Source organism: Ursus arctos, unplaced genomic scaffold, assembly GCF_023065955.2.
Source record: "Ursus arctos isolate Adak ecotype North America unplaced genomic scaffold, UrsArc2.0 scaffold_34, whole genome shotgun sequence".
In the NCBI taxonomy this organism is placed as follows: domain Eukaryota; kingdom Metazoa; phylum Chordata; class Mammalia; order Carnivora; family Ursidae; genus Ursus; species Ursus arctos.
In genome coordinates, this window is record NW_026623030.1 from 7,989,064 (window position 1) to 8,012,500 (window position 23,437).

Below are 23,437 nucleotides of genomic sequence, written 5' to 3' on the forward strand. Positions count from 1 at the left end.
CCAAATCCACAAATATTTTGTTTTTCATTATGAAAGCAATACATACTCATTACAGAAAATTTCTAAAATATAGGAAAGTCGAAGGGAGCCATAAAACACTTTAATCACACCACAGCAAGGCCACCGCAACTTCCTCAATGGCTCAAGCGGGAGAATCAATTATTAAAAACATGGCTGTTTTCCCACCATGCATGGTTAAGTATTGGGAGAGGACCTTTTATGGTCTGCAACCAGCACGGAGCAGGCCACCAGGGGGAGGGGGGTAACAGAAGGATTTTAGTTGGGCCCTTGCACTCAAGAAATTTGCAATTGGCATGGGGAGGTCAGCTAAATCCAGGAAAAATGGATCATGAAGGGCTGAATTATATGTATGGATTAAGAATGCCCCCCCACCCCAATGAGGGGCATTGGAGTGGAAATCAGCCTCAAGGAATGGAGAACGGTTTCCTCATCTGCTCACACTGACCACGCCTACCAAGCAGACACTTGCTGTTTGAGGTTTTTTTCCCTGGTGGGGAGACAGGGTTCTTTTTCTGCCATGATATTATTTATCTTGGTGGAAAACTGAACAAGCTCTAACTCCTTACAATTTTATCATCCTGTTTGGGTTCGTTATGTGGGAATCACTATTGGGGTCACCTCCTCTAAGACTTCAGTCCTACCATCTATCCAAGCATTCGTCCATCGTTCCATCCATCCATCCATCCATCCATCCATCCATCCATGTACCCACCTATCCATCCATCCATCCATCCATCCATCCATCCATCCATCCATGTACCCACCTATCCATCATCCATCCATCCATCCATCCATCCATCCATCCATGTACCCACCTATCCATCCATCCATCCATCCATCCATCCATCCATCCATCCATCCATGTACCCACCTATCCATCCATCCATCCATCCATCCATCCATCCATCCATCTACTTATCCAGTGAAAGTTATGAAGCATTTATGATATGCTAGGCATTGTAGTAAGTCCCTCAGACACAATCATGAACAAAAACGTTTGCTGCTTTTATGAGTTTGAATTCTTCTGGATTTCCATAAGCTTCCTTTATGAGAGCTCTGATGATCATTCTAGGTTGTAGCTGTCTTTTTGTATGTTGGTCTCCTGTACTAGGTTCTGCTGGAAGATAGAGTGGTTACTTATTTGTTTCATTATCCCTTGTGCCTGGTATGCAGTAGTATAATCAGTGGGCATTCCACTGCATGGTAGATGGAACAATGTATGATGGATGGATGGATGGAGAGATGGATGGATGGATGGATGGATGGATGGATGGATGGATGGATCGATGGATGGATGGATGGATGGAGAGATAGATGGATGGAGATATGGATGGATGGATGGATGGATGGATGGATGGATGGAGAGATGGATGGAGAGATGGATGGATAGATGGATGGATGGATGGATGGATGGATGGATGGATGGATGGATGGAGAGATAGATGGATGGATGGATGGATGGATGGATGGATGGATGGATGGAGAGATGGATGGATGGATGGATGGATGGATGGATGGATGGATGGAGAGATGAATGAAGTGGATGGTCACTATCTTCAGCTGTCCACATGTGAAATGTTTCCCATAGCACCATTACCTTAAGGGACATTACTCTATTACTCAGATAATCTAAAGACATCATAACCTGGTCTAGCCCATTCCATTCAGTCAAATAGTTTTCATCACACCAGCAAGCGAGTTTTTTAGATTTTTACTGAAACAAGGGATTGTTCTGTTATCTCACAGAGATATCTTGGAACCAATGTTTCTGTTGTTATGCATTCAGTAGACCCTTTAATTATTGTTCATTGATTTGTTCATTAACTTGACCAGTGGTCACTGCTTACATACTGTCACCCAGTGTGGTTGGCCAGTGAGAGGATTCCAGTTGGTACACTTGTATCGACATGTATGGGGGAAACTTCTGTGTGTAGGGGATGCTTCTACAGGGGGTTGAAGATCTACAAATGATGAAAAGAGCTCTCCTAACCTAGGTGGTTATGGAATTTCCTTAGAAAGAGAGAAGCATGTGTATGCTTGTAGAGAAATTTAACAGTATGAAGCAAATGAGCTTAGAATAGTCAGCAGCCAATAACTTTAGATAACTAGAGGTGGTCAGGACAGTCTTCCTGCAAGAAGTGGGTTTTTTTGTTTTGTTTTTAACTTGGACTTAAAGCAGAATTTCTTAACCTGAAGTCCAAGGTCAGGCCTCAGGAACTCTGTATTGCAAACTTGTGTGCAAAGAGCTAAGAAAGTGTGAGAGAACCACCCTCATTCACCTCGCCTTCCCTCTGGCCCCCCCACCCCCGACTTTGTTAAATAGCGGACGAATGGCAAATGCGTTTCGACTGTGCTCAGATGGAGAACGAGTTCCTCAGGAAGCGTCTGCAGCAATTCGAGGAGAGGTTGGACTCAGAGCTGACATCCAGGAAAGAGCTGGAACAGAAGGTAAGAGATGGTAGCTAGTCTGAGTCCCCAAAGGGTCAGATTGGGCAAGTCCTTAGCAGCACTGTTCAAGGTATTGGCCGAACCTAGGGAGGGAGAAAGAGGGCACCCCCATTTCGTGTTTTTCCACCTCTACTGTTGTTACAAGTGCTAGTCACTGTGGTAGATGGGAAACATTTTTTCTACCTGTGGGTGTTATACATGGGGAAAGAAGACTCTGGAATAAAGAACCTTGAATCTTGGGCCTCAGATCTTTCTCCTCTACAGAATGATTGCAGTATGCCCTTAAAATCATCCACTCTTATCCATCCTCTTTGCCTCTAATCTGCCCCCTCCATTTCTCATCTAGACCAGAGCAACAACCTCTTACTTGGTCTCCTTGCCTCTCCCCACACCCACCTGCCCCACTGTGGCCAAGAAATCTTTCAGTCTCTTTCCGACTGTGCTGTTGTTGCAAGTTATGCTGACTCTCATGGTGGACCGTTTCCTTGAGTGTTTTGTAAATTTTGATTGTGAGCTCATCTTCAACAGGCCCCACTTACTCCCGCCATGGGAGCCCCAGGTGGTCCGCATGGTGGAATGTTCTTTTCCTTCCTCTGACTCTCATGGTGAATTTTGTATGTAGTTAGTTATTTTTGTGTTGATTGTTCTTACTTTTAAATTAAAAATAACCTTTGTATTGATTTTGACGACAGCCCTACGTTTACAAGGTTTAGTGCGTTTCTCTAGAAGGAGCACTTTTGCATTGTCTTCTGCAGCAGCCCCGGAGATTATGTGAAATTCTCTCCATTGCAGACTTCTGCAACACAGGCCAAGTGCCAATTCGATCTCTCAACGCACCTGAGGCACAGACCTAGGGTTTTGATTTCTTATGGGAATACAGTCTCCCCCACCCAGAGCTAGCCTGGCACCAGGCCTTCTGACCCCCTTCCAGGCTGGTGGGTAGAGCTTTTCCTACCCCCTCACCCCAAGGCGCAGCTCTTTGAGGGTCCTGACTTAATGCAGGGGTCTTCATTCCAACCCCCACCTTCCATGGTCGCAAGGTTTGTCTCTTATCTCCGTCTGGGCATTCAACCACAGCCATGATCCTTAGTGATATTTCTGGATCTTTTGACTGCTCCTCTTCTCCCCGACCCTGGCTGCCGGAGCGTCAGCGTCTACCATCATGGTTCTTGTTTTATGTCCTTTGCATTTCGGATATCCCGAAATTTTCCTTCCTTTCTTGAAAGTGCAACTGGACATTACAAATATCATGTATTGGCATCTAGTGTTTCTAGATGAATGTAGGGATAGTTTGGCCTCTCTGCCTGTTTTGCATGGTCTCCAACTACGCCCAGACTACAATTCAACCAGCTTACACCCCAAATAGGGTTGTGCTGGTAACTGGGCCTCTGAAAATAAACACCCTGATGTCTATCATTTGCCAACTGCCAATTTCCATGGTGTAAATATTTCTACCGGGGCCAATCTCAGCCTACCATTGTGAGCGCCCTGGGTGTGGAATTGGGAAGAGACTCGGCTCTCCTAAAAGAATGTACTGGCTCTAGAGTGCTGAATCCAACCACACTCTCTTGTTTATTTATTTATTTATTTTTCAAGATTTATTTATTTGATAGAGAGAGCACATGCACACGAGCACGAGCAGGGGGTCGGCAGGCAGAAGGGGAAACAGGCTTCCCGCTGAGCAGGAAGCCCGATGTGGGGCTCAGTCCCAGGACCCCGGGATCATGACCTGAGCCGAAGGCTGATGCTTAACCAACCGAGCCACCCAGGCCCCCCCACACTCACTTGTCTAAAGCTCAGAGCAAGAGACAGAGGAAGGTACTTTCTTAGACATCCCTTGCTTAGACTACACACGTACATAGCTTCCCTCACCCCCGACCAGAGCGGCCCCCTCGATACAATGGAGGAACCTACGTGAACCCATCATTATCACCCAAAGTCTATAGTATACAGTAGGGTCCACTCTTGGTGTTGTACATTCTATGGGTTTTGACTAATGTATCATGACATGGATCCTCCATTGTGGTTTTACAGAGGAGTCTTGCTACCCTAAAAATCCTCTCTGCTTCAGCAATTCATCCTCCATACCTTTGCCTTTTCCAGAATGTCATATCGTGTATCCTACAGTACGTCGCCTTTTCAGACTGGCTCCTCCCACTGAGTCCTAGGCATTGAAGTTTCCTCTCCATCTTTCCATGGCTTGATAGCTCATTTCTCTTGAGGGCTGAATAATACGCCATTGTCGGGACAGACCACAGCGTACCCACCCGCCTACTGGAGGACATCTTGGTTGCTTCCATGTGTTGGCCGCTATGAATAAAGCTGAAATAAACATCCACGTGCAGATTTTCATGTGGACAGAAGCTTTCAGCGCCTCTGGGTAAATCCCAAGGGGGATCATTGCTGGATCGTGTGGGAAGAATGTGTTGAGTTTTGGAGAAACTGCTGCACTGTGTCCCACGGCGGCTGTCCCATTTGGCATCCCCCCCACCCCTGAGTGAGAGCTCCTGCTGCTTCACATCCTTGGCAGCGTTTGGCGTTGTCTGTGTTCCAGATTTTGGCCGTTCTCCTAGGTGCGTGGTGGTGTCTTGTCTTAATTCGCATTTCCCTGATGCCACACGACGTGGAGCACTTTTTTGTATGCTTACTCACGTTCTTCCTTCTTTGGCGAACTGTCTTTTAAGGTCTTTGGCCCATTTTTTAATTGAGTTGTTTTCTTGTTGGGTTTTAAGTGTTCTTTGTATATTTTGGATAACAGTCCTCTATCTGGTATGTTTTTTGCAAATATTTTCTCCCAGTCCATGCCTTGTCTTTTCATTTGCTTTTTCTCTTTCTTTCTTTTCTGTCTTTTCTTTCTTCCTCTTTCTTTCTTTTCTGTCTTTTCTTTCTTTTTCTTTCTTTCTTCCTTCTTTCTCTTCCTTTCTCTTTCTCTCTTTCTCTCTCTCTTTCTTTTCTTTCTTTCTTTCTTTCTTTCTTTCTTTCTTTCTTTCTTTCTTTCTTATATTTTATTTATTTGAGAGAGAGTGAGAGAAAACACAACGGCGGGGTGGGGAGAGAAGGAGAAGCAGACTCCCCACTGAGCAAGGAGCCTGATGTGGGACTTGATCGCAGGACCCTGGGATCATGACCTGAGCGGAAGGCAGGCTCTTAACTGACCGAGCCACCCAGGCGCCCCTGTCTTTTCATTTTCTTAAAGAGTGTCTTTTGCGGGGCAGAAATTTTTAACTTTTAATGAAGTCCAGCTTATAAACTGTTTCTTTCATGGGTCATGCCTTTGGTGTACTTCTAACAGGTCATTGTCAAACCCGAGGTGTGTAGGTTTCGGCCTGCATTATCTTCCAGGGGCTTTATAGTTTACATTTTACATTTTAGGTCTCTGATCCAATTTGAGTTAGTTTTTGTGAGGGAGTTAAGGTCTGGGTCAAGATTTTTTTTTTTTTTTTTTTTTTTTTTTTGCATGTGGATGACCAGTTGTCCCAGCATCATTTGTGGAAAAGACTATTTTGCTCATTGTATCACCTTCCTCCCTTTGTGAAAGATCAAATGTCTCTATCTCTATGAGTCTATTTCTGGGCTCTCTATCCTCTTCCCTTGCACTGCCTTCGTCTTCCTCACCTCTGGGCCTTTGCACATACTCTTTCCTTTTCGTTTTCCTCCCTGACCTGGATACCTCCAACTATCCTTAAGATCTGAGCTTACATGCCCTTCCCTCCAGAAAGTCTCCCCTGATACAGACTGGTTGGGTGCCCCTGAATTGTGTCCTCAGGTATAAACCTCATTGTGATGTATTATAATTATCTGCTTACTTCTTGGTCCCTCCCCACCCCCCCGTTAGAATTGAGGTCATATTTGCTTGCCCTACTGTTATATATATATATATCCTCATGGGGGAGAAAAGCATCGTGTGGCCACCTTGCAGAGGGGGGCCAGGGTGAGAACACATGCAGTTTTCTAAACAAAGGAAGCTCAGTATCATCCCTGGCGATGACGATTTTAGTGGCCACTTCCAAGACGGACATGATTTTGTGGTCCTCAAACCCATCCTGAGCCGTGGATAAACCCAACTGCAAGGAAACGAAGTTCTTTAGTAACAAATTATAAAGGCGGGTCAGTTTCCCCAAGGAAGGGGGGAGCTATTCATGCCGCATTAAAAAGTCATAAAGCTGCAACCTTTTCTGAGCCACAGAATATCAGAAAACATCCCATTAACTTCAAAGACTGAATTTAGAATTACAGGCTTCATTAACTCAGAGTTTTGCTTATTTAAAGAAATTCTTTAATGAGGCCATTTCTTCAAAGCAAGTGTGCTGAGTTGTCCTCTCACCCAGATTTAAACTAGGACATTCAGGAGGGCTTTTCCTCGAGGAAGAGGCAAGAGGCTTTGCTTTTCTGTTTGTTTACGATTATGTGTATTGCTGTGTAATTTGGCCCGTCGCAAGAAGTGCCATTTACGGCCCTAACCTTTAGAGGCTGTCTCGTGGGTTCCCTGGGCAGATCCTCGAGATGGGCCATTTTGGCTGCTTCATGGCTAATCCCCGCATGGCTTGGAGGTGATGCCCACGGATGGGGGTATTAATGATACAGGACTCACGGGGCTGTCGTGTTGAGGCAGGGCGTGTAAAGAATCTGTGGGTGCCTTGGCAGGATGATTTTGGAAGCAGATTAAACACAACCCCAAGGGATGGATGGAATTGCCCCTGTGTCCCCCCTGAGCAGACAGGGTCAGAGAAGTCTCTTCCTTGTGGCGACACAGGCAGAAAGCGGTCCCATCAGGGTCTCCCTGGCTCCAGCACCTGCTGTCTTCCCTCCACGCTCACCTAAGGGACAGCAGCTGCTTGAGATAAAAAGTAGAAAGTTCCGTTCAAGGGGCGACCAAGCGGGGTGCTTCATTCTGTGACTCCCACAGCTCGGGGAGCTGCAGAGCGCCTACGAGGGGGCCAAGAAACTGGCCCACAAGCTGAAGACGAAGTGCCACCATCTGACCTGTGACCTGGAGGACACCCGCCTCCAGCTGGAGAACCAGGAGAGCAGAAATCACGAGCTTGAGAAGAAGCAGAAGAAGTGAGTTGCATGGGACACCCATCGCCGGGGCTCTGGGGTGGGCTGCGTTGGTGTGGGGGGCGGGGATATCTTCTGGGGTCTCCAGGTTCTCCTCCTCAGCCCCCTCACTTCTGTCAGAGCCCCCATCCACAAGGCCTAACCCCCTTCTCCAGCCTCTAATATCCTGCCCCATCCCTCACACCTTATTCCTGTAGGGTTCTCCCACCATACAGCGAGAAGCAATTCTTTGCTATTACCCGATCAATCGGCCATGTGAACTTGGGGAGCTTTCTTGGCCTCTCTGGGCCTCAACATCCCCATTTATCAAGTGAGGAGTTGGTTATGGAGGGCAAGGACACCCTAGCATGGTGATTGGGGGAGTGAGCGCTGATGTCAGACCACCCCAGTTCAGGACCTGCCTGTGCCCTTTTCTAGTTGACCTTGGACAAGTCATTCAACCCCCTGAGCCTCAGTTTCTCATCCTCGGGTCAGGGAAGAGAATACCCCATAGCGGTGAGGACTAAATGATATGGTTGTAGACCCAATGGACTGAAGTCTGATGCCTAGCCCCATTGTGGGACATGGGGCCACAGAACGGGGAGGCCAAAAATCAACTCATTGCCCTTGGCATTTGGGGCCTGGGATCTCAGGTCACGTGAGCAGCTCTGGCACAGACGGACGGAGCCTTGTGCATGAACACGATGCCAGGCTTGAAGCCGCACTCTGGTTCCCATGCTCCCCAAATGGTAGATCCTAGACTGGGACCCAGGAGCATTCATCTGCAAAGCCTCAGTGTCTATGCTGACTTATCCCTGGACACCCTGGCTGTGTCGGAAGCCCTTCAGCTTGCTTCGTGAGGGTAGTTAGTGGTGTTTAGGGCCCCGCTTTGAGTCAGATGACCTCCAATGGAGACTTTGTAGAAGACAAAAAAAGAGAAGATACGGCCTCTTTTTGTTAGCCTGGGATAAAAATACAGAAAAATGTTATGAAAGGTGCAAGAGGTGGCAAGCTGCATTATATTTTCATGGGAGTGGCAAAGATTTTGCACTTGGTCTGCATAATTAAATATTATTTCTCTCACTTGGAGCTTTTCTGAGCTGGCTTCTTCATGTGAAAAAAATAAAAGGATCTTTGGGGGGTTGTTAGCAATGCCCTTCCAAAACAAGAGAGGTTTCTTTAATCTTTTATTGACACCTGCCTCTGTTTCCTTTTCCACCTTCCTGGGGACTCTGGCTGAACCTTGTCCTTGCGGTGGGGAAAATGGCTTTGTCCTACCTGGGCCATTTCCTGTGTGACCTCATCAAATGATACCACCTCTCTGGGCCAGAGAGAGACTGAGATTCCGAAAGAAGTCTTGGACTTGTGGCCGAAGAATAGCTCCTACAGACCCCATCTGTAAACCGGGACGTGGGGACTCCCGTCTCTTCCCGGGGCTTCTGTCAGTTATGACAATCTCAGCCTTCATCCGTGGGTTCTGCTCCTGTTCTTTTTTTTTTTTTTAAGATTTTATTTATTTGAGAGAGAGAGAGAGAGAAAACAAGCAGGGGAGAGGGGCAGAGGGAGAGGGAGAAGCGGACTCCCCACTGAGCAGGTAGCCCCACTCGGAGCTCAATCCCAGGACCCTGAGATCATAACCTGAGCCAAAGGCAGATGCTTAATCGACTGAGCCACCCAGGTGCCCCTCTGCTCCTGTTCTGAGCATTTATATGGAGGGTTTCCGCTCTCTGATGGGGATGGGGGTTGTCCATGGAGTTTATGCAACCAGAAAGTTCCATCTCTCTGGTCTTTCCCTGCCAGCCCTTGGGCAGAATCCTCCATTCTAGGTACTCAAGACCCTCCCAATGGGGCTCCCCTGGGAAAGTCCTCATTTCCTCATACTTACGTTCCTTCCCCCTAAGACTTACCTGTCCTGTGATGTTGCCTGTCCCTCTACCATCTCCTGGCAGACATTAACTCGTGTTTTAAAGCTCACTGCAGACGGCAGCCATTATCTTTCTAGGTGGACTGGCATTTTAGCAGGGAGCCTATAGACAATAGATAGAAGCCTCACTCTAATGATGGGAAATCAGGCAAAATGACTGTAGTGGGGAAGGATCTAGAAGGGAGCAACACTTCCTCATATCGAAGTCTAACCAAAGTGTAGATGTAACCGCCTCCTCAGTTTGCTGGGCTCTGGATGGACTGATGTCTCCACGCCCATCAAGTTTCCCTGTCCCCACTATGGTTTCTAAGTCCACAGCGGCCCAAAGTGGTTCCATCTGGGCTTGGCTTCTTGTTGTCACGGTTACCCCACAGGTCACAGAGCTCCGTTCCGAGGGCCGATGGAACTCCCAGCCTGCTTCCTTGCGATGAGGCCTGTGCTGGGCTCACCAACTCGCACACGCACTGGAGGTTAGACCCCAGACCTGCTTCGGGTGGGGTGAAGAGGGTGTGTGAATCCTTCTGGCCTCAGGCAGTTGGTCGGCTGGTGTGTTCCAGAAGGTCTGGTCTCTGTAGGAGCCATTCTTTGGCATCAGGTGGCCTGTTAGGTCAGGGACTCCTCAGAACCCTCTGTGGCTGCCTCGCCCCCACCATCTGCCCCCTCCTGTGCCAATTAGATGGGGGGGCTCAATAAGACTGCAGAGAAGCTGGATGCCGGCTGTCTTTTGGGGCCGAATCACTCTGCCTCTCTGAACCTCAGCCTCCCCTTCTGTAAAATGGATATCACTACATGTTTCTTGCTGAATCGTTACAAGAACTACACGGACCCTAGCGCAGAGCCCGGGACTCTGGGACTCTGGAGCATTATTACCACCGCAATGTTTCCCTTTCCAGGGGGCCAGTGGTGCCTCTTGAATGATGTCACCATCAGCCAATCAGAAAGCTCCTGGGCTCTTCCAACTGGAGGACTCCCTCATGTGACTCACGACGGGCTCTCTCGGGAGTCTGAGGCTTTGAATGACCATCTAGTGTTAAGATACATTGGATAGTCTTGGAACAGGGGAGACTTTCTTCTCACCAGGGCCCAGACCCCACACCCTTTCAGCCATTCTGGCCACGCCCAGTTTCCTGGAGCCCTGGGGGCTTTCCGTGCGGGCCAAGGGCAAGTGACCAAGGTCACATCTTACTGAGGCTTGGCAGAACCTTCTCTACTGGTTTCCTTGTCTGGGAAAGGGAGAGAAGCTCAAGGCAGCTGCATGGAATGATATCAAATCCGGGAGGCGCTTCTCACTCCCTTGTCACCATCGCGGAGGGGCAGGCGGGCCCCAGACGAGGCATTTCCTGATTCCCGGGACAGCCCCCAAGAGGACTGTCGAGTCTCTGTGTTTTCCGCTAGGGAGACAATGAAGGCAAGACCGAATGTGTTAATGTCCAGCCTTTTATCAAGAATCACTGGGCTCTACCATGGCTGACAAGCGCAGAAGCCAGACGATAGCCTGTCGGGGACGCAGTGTAGACTCCGTCTTGTTTGTACAGCTAGGTACTTCCATCCCTTCACCGGTCAGTGCCCATTAGACCCCAAACCTGGGCCCTGTAGATGTAAAGAGTCTTCACATGTATGGGCAAACCAGATAGACGAGAGTTTTCTATCATTCTCTATGTTTTTTCTTCTTTTTCCGTCTCTGTATATAGTTTTATTCTAGCCTGGTTTTCACTCATGTATTTTGTCGTGTTTTATAAGTCTCCATTATTTTTTTGAAAACTCTATATGAATCCTAAAAGTTGCTCTCTGGCGTTCTAGATTCCTCCAGCACATCCGTAGCCTTACATGAAAGCACCGAGCAAAACCTCCCATCTTTCTCTCCCTCTCTCTGACTCTCTCTTGGGGTTCCCGGCAAGCTCACGGCCTCTCTCCAGCCCTTGTCCCCTCACCCCACCCCCCAGTCGCAGAGGTCCCCGCCACACTGCGGTGACATGCGCTTTGCTTGAACAGGTTTGATATGCAGCTTGCCCAGGCCCTGGGGGAGTCCGTGTTTGAGAAGGGCCTTCGAGAGAAAGTGACCCAGGAGAACACCAGCATCCGGTGGGAGCTCGGCCAGCTTCAGCAACAGTTGAAGGTAAGGGACGGTGGGGGAGGTGCATGGGGCCCTCTAGGCTCTTAGTTGCTGGCTTCCAGGAACCCCATCCCTGTGCACCCGAGGTAAATAGTGACAGGGAGAGGACTCTGGGGGTGCATGCTGGTCTGCCAGCCAGCTGGAGTCATGGGTCCCACGGTGCCTTTAATACAACAAACAGCGGTTGGAAGAGTCATCATCAGATCTGCCGAGCACTTTCAAGGTGCCCACCTGGGAGGTAGGAGAGGCTGGGCCGAGAATGAGTTACTGTCGCCCCATCCGGGGGCAGGGCCCTGTCTCACGCAGCTTTCAGCGCAGAGAGATCTTATTAAAATATGATTGGTCGCTTTACTCAGTTGCTCCTCACCCTGCCATGGCTCCCTGCTACCCCCAAGAGAGCGCTCAGCTTGGCATTCAGCAATTTCTTGATCTAGCCCAAAGTTCTTTGACCCTGGAGCTGACTTTCGAACCTGGACGAGTCGTTTCTGGACACCTCGTCTCGCTGCCCCAGTGTCTCAATCCCCACCTCGGCAGGTGCATGGTTCGCAAGTGGGCAAACGCTCCCTTTATGCGCTTTGGGGGTCTCACTCTGGGGGCCGTGGTGTTATTCCCCCACAAAGGCCCCCACCCCTGCTTGTGCGAGCTGTCCCAGGGAGCAGCCCTCGGTGGGGCACAGGGGGTCCTGCCAGGGTTTCCAGGCTGAGGTAAGGATGGCAGGTTACTCCCTGGTGGAGGGGATGTGTGGTCACGCGACTCCGGATCTCTGCCCCCTTGGTGTCTGTAGGAAAAGGAGCAGGATACGTCGCAGCTGAAGCAGGAGGTGGAGACGCTGCAGGCCCATAAGCGGGAGCTGTTGGGGTTGTCCTCTCTGGGGGAAAACTGTGTCGCTGGCTTGAAGGAGAGGCTCTGGAAGCTGGAATCCAGTGCCCTCGAGCAACAGAAAGTCCAGAACCAGCAAGAAAACACCATCAAGCAGCTGGAACAGGTAGGAAAGCTCTGTCCCAGGCCGATGCCCTGTCCCATACTGGCTCCAGGGCAGAAGGGGGTTATTGAAATGCAACACCGGCACCTTGCCTCACTCAGTGGTTCCTCATTCTGCTGTGGCTCGCTATTAGCCCCGAGACCCTTTCAACATTCAGGGCTGGCATTCAGGTCCTTCCCGATCTAGCCCACTCCTCCCATCCTGCAAGGGTCCGACGTCAGTATGATCCCCACTTCATAGATGTGGAAGCTGAGGCTCAGAGACACAGAGGGGGTGCAAGGGATGTGATCTGGCGTCCATGCTCTCTGAGTTCATAGCACCTGCTGCCTGCACAGAGCTGGGCACGACCTCCAGGAAGATTGGCGCACTAGCCTTCGGGGAACACAAAATCACTAAGGGGAGTAAGGCAGGAATGTCGACTACCCTAATACCAGCACGCTTAACGAAGTATCCGATGAATATTTTCTTTGTCGGCTCGTTTGTTCATATGCCCGCCTCCTCCCACAAAGACTTCGAAGCAGCTTAGAGAACGTATGCAGCATAAAACAGAAAAATTGTAAATAAAACAATCCAAGCCAGAAGCACGCACATACTAAAGTAGACACCCAGGAGGTTTGGGGATCGTGAATTAACAAGCGGATACACCAAACGTAGGATCGTATATCCTTAATGGTTTCAGCTCTAAACTTCCCGGTGGCCAGAGAGAGAAAGGAAATGGGAGTTGCGTGCTCTTTGCTATCCCAAGGTAAAAACCAACCAGCTTTTCGAGGGGAAGCAAAGGCTTTTCCTGACGCTTAGCTGGAAAGAAATTTCTCGTGTGGCATTTCACAAGTGGCAGTGATTTCAAAGCGGTTATAAGGCGGGGGACCCCTTTTTCGAGAAAATCTAACTAGGTAGCACGCAGAGGTAGAGCGGACGAACTCTGAGTGGGGTGAGGGAGTGGGAAGGTGGGGGTGCCTGCCCAGGCTTCTCACGTACCCGCATTCCACCAGCAGGGAGCCTACTAAGTACTGAGCCCCGGGTGTGGTGGGCATGGAGGGGTAGAATCTGAAGCAGTTTAGAAAACCGAGTTCTTTTAACTCACTCAGCCAACGGGAATTTATCAAGCGCTTACTTTGCACCAGGCAAGGTGTGGGTGCCAAGGTTGCAGGTGTCAACAAGACAGGGGCACCTGAGTGGCTCAGTTAGTTAAGCATCGGACTCTTGCTTTTAACTCAGGGCATGGTCTCGGGCTTGTGAGATCGAGCCCTGCATCAGGCTCCATGCTCAGTGTGGAACCTGCTTGGGATTCTCTCTTTCTTCCTCTCCCTCTGCTCCTCCCCACCACTCATTCTCTCTCTCTCTCTCAAAACAAGACAGATGTGCCTTCTACCTTCTGGAAGTTTATAGTCGTGCAGAGTCTCCTGAGAAAGTTTAATTTGCATATCTGGTCTTGGGAGCAGGGTTGGGGGACAATCAGAGAAGACTTCCTGAAGGAAGTGACATTTACTGAAGGATGACTCCAAGTTGGCATCAAGAGAGTTCCAGGTAGGAGGAACAGCCTGTGCAAAGTCCTGGGCGCAGGAAAGTCTTGTGGCATTCAAGGAGCTGAAATACGGGCACATCCACAGGGGGTCCTCAAGGCTGCTCAGTCTCTATGACCTAAAGCAAGCCCCCTGTCTTCTCTAGACTTCACTCTCCTCATCTGTACAGTGGAACTGGAGCCTTGCCAATCCCCTGGCTTCTCCCAGCCCCAGCCAGGAGTCCATGGAGGTTCAAGAAGGAAGTGGAATATCTATGTAGAGCGTTTTCAGGGACAAGGAGGATGGCGCAGCTCGCATAGGAACCCAGAGTCAAGAATAAAGCGAACGCTTTGGAAACTTTTGTGTGTTCTTTAAGATACCACCAGGGGACCCCTTGGTGCTCAGGAGCAGACATGTACTCCGGTGACCTCAGGGACCCGAAAGCTAATGCATCCTTTCTAATTTTCCATCCTCAGTGCGGACAGAAGGCTGACGCAACATTGAATCCGTCTTCAGCTTCGCCCAGAACCTCACGCCACACTGCGCCCTTGTAGACATCTGGGAGCTATTTATTGATCACAATATAGCACTTTTTCCAGGGAATTTTATGTTGACTCATATAAGCTTGACATAAATGGTATTGCAGATGTCAGGAGTGTCCAAGAGGCTAGAAAAAAAAATGAAAAAGAAATATTATATTTACTTGCTTAAGCTCTTCGTTTTGGATTATCTTCCCATAACCTCTGTCGTTTTAAAGGAGGCGAGGAAGGAGGTTGACATTTAAAGTGGGCCTACTTTATGCCAGGAGCTGTAATAGGGGCTCTATCCTTTTGCCTCTCCGCCACGGTCCCGCGTGGTAGAGAATATTGTCAACATTTGAAAAGACCAAGATTGTTTTTTTCCCAATTTCATTTCCACACGAGGGACCGCAGTTGTAACCTTCTGGAGGCTGGGTGCAAGGCTCTGGGTGGTGTGGTAAATGATCAGAAAGTCAGTTTCTACATTGTAACCTGTCCGTAGTAACAGGTTCCAAATGCTGCTTCGTGACCAACAGCATGAGAGGACAGATAAAGGGCAGCTTGGAAGTATAGATTCTTGGAGGCTACGCCCTGGAGATTCTGATCCCGCAGGTCTAGGGTGAAGCCCCGAAATGCGTATTTTTAAAAATAGCATTATTTTTTTTTAAATTTTATTTATTGGACAGAGAGAGACAGCGAGAGAGGGAACACAAGCAAGGGGAGTGGGAGAGGGAAAAGCAGGCTTCTCGCCGAGCAGGGAACCCGATGCGGGGCTCCGTCCCAGGACCCTGGGATCATGACCTGAGCTGAAGGCAGACACTTAACGGCTGAGCCACCCAGGCGCCCCTAAAAATTGTGTTATTTAATGCTAACACGCCATGGAATTTGAGAAGCAAGAGCTTGGGTCAGTCCCTTAATTACAGAGATCAAGACAGGAATATCTTGAACCACAGCAGGAACCCACAACATCTGCTTCCAATTCTAGAACCTTCTATACAACATCACCCGGTTTAAACATCGTACATTGCAGGCGGCTCTCTGTCGGCTCTGAGCAAGTTTTGGAAGCTCTCATTTAAAACTCATCTCCTTTACGGGGACACAGCTCTTAATTTTGTCTTCCAGGAAGGGAGGGGGCAGTCCTTCCTGTCCCCTCCCTCCCTCCCCCCCTCCCTCCCTTTCCTCCCTCCCTCCCTTCTTGCTTTCTTTTTTGCCTCCTGTCTGCTTGCAAAAGAGAACGTCACATTCGTGTGCCAGGCAACGTGCTAGATGTTTTATACCTGCGATCTCATCGAATTCTCGTAAAAGCATCCTTAGGTGGGGGTTTTCCACAAAGTAATCAGAGGCACAGTGAATTGTCCAAGGCGACATTTTAGGCAAGGGATCTCCCTCCGCAGGCTTTCCTGTCTTCGTGCATAAACGTTTGTGCTACCATCCACCCACCCACCTATCCATCCATCCAAAAACCCTCACCGATGCTTGCTTCAGGGATGACACACTTGTTCCGTGTTAAAAGTGTTGAGAAGGATCCTGAAGGAGTCTTCCATCTAAATTCAGAGGGAAAGCGTGTGATGGATTAGTGATGCTGGTAATGACCTCAGGAAGGGGTAGAGGCAGCACGTGGGCTATCTATCGATCATTTCTGACCTTCCTGGGTGCCTAGGGGATGACTTGACTCTCGTCCCCGCACTCCAGAAATGAAAAATGCAGGGGGGATACCCAGGATGGCATGGTTCGTATGGGTAGCCCTCATGTACCGCTGTCCTTGCCGCCCCCCAGCTCCGCCAGCGGTTTGAGCTGGAGATCGAGCGGATGAAACAGATGCACCAGAAGGACCGTGAGGACCAGGAGGAGGAGCTGGAAGATGTCCGTCAGTCCTGCCAGAAGCGGGTATGTGACCAGCAAGTGGAGCTGTGCCCTTGGGCCCTGGCAGGTCCCGTCCTGATGCCCTCGTCCTTAGAGTGGGGTATGTGGGGGGGGGGTGGATTCCAGGGCTTGGGGACAGACCGTTCCTGCAATCCCCTATGACCTGAGCTGTCAGCAGTGCTAGAGCAGAAGTACCTATCTTAAATATGGTTCTAGAACTTCCAGAAGCCTCTGGAACTGTCGAGCAGCATCACCCCAAGCTTTCTGCCAAAAGTCCATAGTGCCATGTGACTTTATGCCTTGGGTAAGGACTTAGAGGTTTCAGGAAGGGGCCTACTTTCTTCTGGCTATTTCCTTTGCAAATAATTTCTTAACATTTCATCCAAGCTCCTGCAGACATTTCAAACAGTGGGTAAGAAAGCAATAAATCCTTGCAATCGTACCACCTAGAAACCATCATTATTACTATTTTAAAAGTCATTTCATAGCTCTCTGTCACTGTACACACACGCATGCATATTTGTTGAGATATCGTTTTCCCTAAATGGGGTCATGCTTTCTTGAAGCCTGCTATTTTCCCTCAGCGGTGTGTGCTGGGCCTCTTTCCATGTCAGTAAATACAGAGCTAACTTACATATTTAAGAGTTTTAAAAGCAGCCCACCTTAGGCATGTGCTGTAATCTGTTCAACAAGTCTCCTGTGGTTGGGCAGCGAGGATTTTCGGATTTTCTGTTACTCTAACCAATGCCGAGATAACATCCTTACAGATGCATTGACTGATATGAATAGAAAATGAATCTTTTAAGTAGAATGGTTGGAAAGCTGTGGGTTAGGGCTCAGTGAACAGGTTTTCTTGCTGTGGGACCCCGCCAGGTCCTTCATTGTCTCGTGTACCGCTGGATCTCCAAGAAGGAGCAGAGGAGCATTTCCCAAAGCTGACTCCTGTTATTGGCTCCCTCGGTGGTCCGTCTGCAGAGACCTCTAGACGGAAGGGCTTGAGGGCCTGGGTGTTGCAATTCCCAGACTCTTGGTTTGGATCTTCGCCCTTCCACCTTAACAACGGGGCCTTCTTGGGAAAGTGATTTAAAAGCCGTAACTGCTACTCAAATCCGAGCTGTTCCTTGACTCCTTACTCTGTATCCAGCACTGGTCACGGAGAACCAGTTTATAGGATGCACGAGAAGGCCAAAGTCGCTGCTTTAATTGGAGTCATGGAGTCAAGTCATGCTTGGGTCAGGTCCCAATGTTGTCAACTACCAAGTGTGGCGCATTGGAGGAACCCCATAACCTTGCTAAGAAGCATCACTGTTCTCATCCCTAAGATGGGATGACGTGACTACTTACAATGAAGACTCAAGGAGATCTCAGATGGGGAAACATGGCGCAGTTTTGTCATGGAATCCTTGTTTGTTGGAAACTTACAAGCAAGAGTGGATTTCCGGGCAGCGTGCCCTTCAGAGGAGCCAGCGAACCCAGCCGGGTAGTTCCCTTGCTCCTGGGTGTGACTCAGTCAATGATTTTGAACTTATCCAGACCTGTGTGTCCCTGAGTTCTGTCTCAGAACCTCCCTGAGACTCTGGTTTCTCATCTAGGACATAGAAGCAATGATAGAAAATGTTCTGCCGCCTTCTGCGATTGTGAAGATGAGATAAAAGAATGGGCAGTAGCTTGTAAACTGTTAAGTGCTGGGAGCTGTTGTAAACTGTAAAGTGCTGGGAGTTTGCATCGCGGGGCCAGTTTCTGCTTCTTTTCCATTCTTACATATCTAGGAGAAATGAATGGCAGTCTTTGAACACCCAGAGGGCGCCGTGTACCAGGCTGGTTTCTTGATGTCCATTGGCTTCCTTGCTCCTCTGAACTCTGTGAGGTTTGCGGTCCTGGTTCACAGATGAGGAAACCAGAGTTCAAAATGGTGCAGTGAGTTGCCCAAAGTTACCCAGCTGGGAAGTAGCCAAGCTAGGAGTTGAAGCTTAGGTCTGTCTCACTCCAAAGCCCAGTCTCTTACCGAAAATGCTAGATCAAAAAAATTTTTTTTTCTTTTGCAAATGTTTGGACCATGGAAGGCAATTTTAGGAAGCGTTTATAGAAGGCGGCCTTGGGCAGTGCTATATCCTTTAGTGCTTCCCACACATGAATTTGCCAAAGGCTCTGATAAGTCTTGCACTGAAGCCTTGACTTAACTCAGTGGTTCTCACGCTCATTCTAGCATGGACTCCACCACCTATGTACCCATCACGCTTCTGAGCGCCATGGAGAGACATCCTGCAGAACACACTCCAGAAAACTTTGCCTGGCTTGATACAGAGTTTTTTACTATTTTGTGTATTTTTCAAAATGCGTTTTAGCTTTGCCAGTCTGCATCTAAAAGCAGATATGAGCAGATGGCCTTGTGTCTCTCCCTCTTAAGATTGTGAAATGGACTTGCTTACTATATAAGTGACCATCAATCAGTACTTTTTTTGCCCTCCATGGGTCAGGAAATGGAAGCCCTCAGTCCCTGCCCCCAGGGCCTCGTGTGAAGGTTGCACAACTTCTTGTGCATTCTAAACGTGCCTCAAAGCATCACGAGTGCCCTGAGCCGGAGCCCCGATGAGGTGGAGATGTGACCCAGGCCCTCCCGAGGCTTTTCCGTGGACAGATTTATAAAGGGAGGGAGCGAGGTCAGAGAAAGGTATTTTTCTCCTGATGGCAGACACACACGTGGATTTCATCTAGCATCTGCTCTGCTCCGTCTTTCCCGCCGTGGCAGGAAATCAATTGTTTTAGCGACCTGGGTGGGAATGGTGATCTCTGGGGTGGCAGAAGAGCCGGGGTCAGGAGGTAGAACGGGAACTGCTCTTAGCGGCAACTCACTTAGGAGTAGGGGCCTTAGAACGTCTTTCTGACTCAGTTTGCCCACCGGTGCAATAGGGTCATTGATACAGCATGGAAAGGAAGGACAAAGGGGTGGGCAAGGTAGCATGTAGGAGAGAGGCTGGCGGGGAGGAGGGTGTGCAAAGCGGTTATCGTGGGGTATTCACTTTAGCGGAGAACACCTGCCTTTGCTGGGTGATTAGAGAAATCAGAGCCAGTGAAATGAAATGAGTTGCCCGGAGCCAAATGTCTTAGTCTGTTTGGATGGCTCTAGCACAGTATCCCAGACTGGGGGCTGAAACGACAAACATTCATTTCTCACAGTTCTGGAGGTTGGGAAGTCCAAGATCAAGGTGCCAGCAGATTGGGCATCTGGTGAGGGCCCTCCTCCTGGCTTGCAGACAGCTGCCTGCTTGCTGGGTCCTCAAGTGGTGGAGAGAGACAGAAGAAGCAAGCTCTTTGCGATCTCTTCTTGTAAGGGCCCTGATCCCAGCACGGGGGCTCCATCCTCCGGATTTTACTTAAACCCAATTATCTCCCAAAGGCTGGTCTTCAGATAATACTGCACCGGGTAGTTGTGGTGGGGGGGGCTGTTAGAATTTCAACACAGGTAATCAGAAGGGGGAATGAAGCATGAGAGACTATGGACTCTGAGAAACAAACTGAGGGCTTCAGAGGGGAGGGGGGTGGGGGAATGGGATAGGCTGGTGATGGGTAGTAAGGAGGGCACGTATTGCATGGTGCACTGGGTGTTATACGCAACTAATGAATCATCGAACTTTACATCAAAAACCAGGGATGTACTGTATGGTGACTAACATAATATAATAAAAAATTATTATAATAAAAAAAAAAGAATTTCAACATAGGAATTTGGGAGAGACCGAACATGTAATCCACAACACCGAGTAATGGCAAATGCAAACATTTTTTTTTAATGGATTCATAGTCTATTTGATAAAGAAGGTGGCTACGTTTTAATATGTTGGGTATCATGTTGCCCAGAGCCTTAAAAATTCAGAGTGCCACGATTTGCAAATATTCAAGCAAGGTCGTGGCATAAGAAGGAAACAGCTGTTAGGGAATGGGTAGGGCACTGGGGGGGGAGGGCTGCACAGTGAGTGGCACGGGGCTTGCCATCCCTGGCCAGCTCTCCCCATAATTGTCGGGCTCCCAAGCTTTTAGGCTCCTGAGTTCTCCGACAGAGACACCCCTTCCTAGTCATTAGGGTGGCCTTTGTGGAACAGGGCAGGGGACCACGAGTGTCACATTCCCCCCTCCTCCAGACGGTCTCCCTGCCTTGTGGGCTTTGTCCGGATGGAGCTCATTAATCCTGTGTCTGCATCTGCCCTCTGTGCCCGCAGCTCCGCCAGCTGGAAATGCAGCTGGAGCAAGAGTACGAGGAGAAGCAGATGGTCCTCCATGAGAAGCAGGATTTGGAAGGCTTGATTGGAACCCTCTGCGATCAGGTAAGAGGGAAGCACCAGCAGGCGTTCGAGAGAACACATTCCCTGCCTCCAGGCCCCGCTCAGAGAGACAGATTCAAGGGGAAGGACAGCTCAAGAAGTCTTCAGCAAAAGCCAGAGGCCAGTCGGTTTAGCCAGCCTCCACCTGCTCCTCCCATGTGCCCCCTGTCCACACTTACTGGCTCTTCCAAGGAGACCTTCTGGGGTCCACTCACAGCAGGGTTCTTGGAAGGACCATGAGAATAAACAGAGCAGGCCCAGCCAGAAGGGACAGACGAGGTCGCCTTGCCTTCAGCAGCTGTCGGGGAGGGAGGGCAGGCAGCCCTTGCTTTAAGAGGGGTGAATGTGAATGGCGACTCTGTTCACAGCTGGCCTCGTGAGAATAAGACTTTTGCTAGAGGCAGCCAGGCTCAGAGTCAAGCAAATGTAGCTTGAAACCCTAGCTGGGGCCACTTCTGTCGACATGGCTTTGGGTGAGCTATTAATGAAGTGCTCTGAGCTTCTGGAGGGCAGAGCCCTGCGGGGAGGTTGCCATGGCTGTATACCAAGGTTCTCAACTGCGCCACCGTGGACATTTCAAGCCGCATCATCTTTTGTTGTAGGGAGGCTGTCCCGTGTACCCTAGGATGTTAAGCAGCGTCCCTGACCCCTACCTACGAAATGCCAGCAGCATACCATCTCCCTTCTGTTGTGACAACCAGAAATGTCTACAGACATGACCAAATGTCCTCTGAGCACAAAATCAACCTCCCCTTTTGCAAAAAAGCCACAGCTGTAAATAAAGCAGCCAGCAGAGCACAGCACCAGCTCCTGATTTCCCAGTTGGGAGGAATCACTCTTCCGTTGCCCGAATATTCCTTGCCCTGCCTGTGCTGCCACTGTGTGAAACCCCACCATCGGAGAGAGATGCCTGTGGCTTCTATGATTTCTTTTAAAGTATCACAGGCGTGTATTTGGAGGTCTTTGCTTAACGGGCATTCACTGTCTTTTAATTAGCAACGATCTCGCTGTCTGTCACCAGTTACTCTTTCTGGTCACAAAGGAATGTGGGCCCCTCTTCACATGGTCATCTAGGGCAGCCAGGCCTTAGATAAATAGCCACTCATTATGTATTTTTTTTTAAGATTTTATTTATTTATTTGACAGAGAGAGACAGCACAAGCAGGGGGAACAGGAGAGGGAGAAGCAGGCTCCCCACGGAGCAGGGAGCCCGACGTGGGGTTCGATCCCAGGATCCTGGGATCACGACCTGAGCTGAAGGCAGATGCTTAACCGAATGAGCCACCCAGGCCCCCCTGTATTTTTTTTTTTTTAATTGATGAAGTGAGTGAATCCTAGAGCAGGACCACCATGGCATGGAGTGTCAGTGTTGGAAGCCGAAGGAATCTACAGGAAAGCTTTATCATTTTCCTGCTCTGAATTTTCTAGTGTTTCAGCCAAGCAAACCAGGCCATTGACTGTAGAGCCATTGGGGTTACTCTTTCCTTAGCATTAGTGCAAGAGAGCCGAGCCCAATATTTGATTCTAGAATGATAAAGGGAAATCCCTGGGAGAAGGTGGCATTTTATCCAGCATGGCCCACTGGAGGGAACAAAGTAAGTAATCCAGTAAAGAAAGGTTTTTCTAGATATCTCTGAAATGAAACATTCTCTGTAGAAACAGAAGATGACTTGAAATGAATAAAATGCTAATTTTGTGTTAGTCACCAAGCTGGAACCTTTAAATAAATGATCACATTTGGTAGTTTTTAATGTTTTATTAAGACATTTGCCAAACACAAGGAAGAGTAGAATGAATAATATAATTGGTGTTTATGCACCAAGCACCCAGGGGTCACATAAATTAAAAATTTGCTGTATCAGGTTCAGATATTTTTAAGGAAAGAAAACACACTTCAAAAACAACAACAACAACAACAACAACAACAACAGTTGGTAGCTCTTTGGTTTCCATTCCTAAAGGTCCCATTCTTCCCTCCTTCCTTCCTCCTTGCTTCCCAGAGGAGACCATCATCCTGTGGTTGGAGTGTGGAATTCCCTGGCATGAAGTTTTGAACTTTAACCACATACAGTAATATGATTCTGCAGTTTACTTTGTTGCCTTCTGTACCGTGTTTGGAGACCAGCCCCTGATAATATGTCTAGCTCTAATTCATTCATCTTAACTGCTACACAATATTCTTTTTATTTTTAATTCCATTCTTCTGCTGGTAGATATTTAGTTGTTTCTGTTCTAAGACACAAAACTGCCATGACTCTTCTTACATATGTCTCACTGTGCACGTGGGCAAGAGTTTCTCCAGGGCATGTATATATTTTGAGATGATGTTTTTAGGTGCATCTAAGTTAATTATTGTTTTATTTCCTTAGCATATTGTTCCTTTGATTATGATATGGTCCTTCTTTTCTCCATGAATGATTTTTGCCTTATTTTATTTTGCTTGATTTCTTTTAGTTTGCCTGCAAGACATTATTGATTGATTGATTGATTGATTTTTAAAGATTTTATTGATTGATTCGAGAGAGAGAGAGATCCCACAAGCACAAGATAGGAGAGGGGCAGAGGGAGAAGCAGACTCCCCCACTGAGCAGGGAGCTCAACGTGGTTCTTGATCTCCCAACCCTGAGATCATGACCTGAGCCAAAGGCAGAGACTTAACCCACTGAGCGACCCAGGCACCCCTGGCAAGACCTTTTTAAAATCCCTTCAT

General features: G+C 48.6%; 1 protein-coding gene across 2 annotated transcripts in view; it reads left to right on the top strand.

Moving 5' to 3' along the window:
* MYO18B (myosin XVIIIB) overlaps positions 1-23,437 on the top strand; it is a 248,424-nt gene that overhangs the window by 125,913 nt on the left and 99,074 nt on the right. Inside the window, exons 27-33 of one of the 2 annotated variants that reach the window (XM_057305965.1) lie at positions 2,345-2,469; positions 7,376-7,530; positions 9,805-9,900; positions 11,423-11,546; positions 12,328-12,528; positions 16,322-16,432; positions 20,626-20,730. In XM_057305965.1, coding sequence (XP_057161948.1) covers positions 2,345-2,469; positions 7,376-7,530; positions 9,805-9,900; positions 11,423-11,546; positions 12,328-12,528; positions 16,322-16,432; positions 20,626-20,730 — 917 coding nt within the window. The remainder of the gene's footprint in view (positions 1-2,344; positions 2,470-7,375; positions 7,531-9,804; positions 9,901-11,422; positions 11,547-12,327; positions 12,529-16,321; positions 16,433-20,625; positions 20,731-23,437) is intronic. The other variant, XM_048221462.2, reaches the window with a different exon arrangement.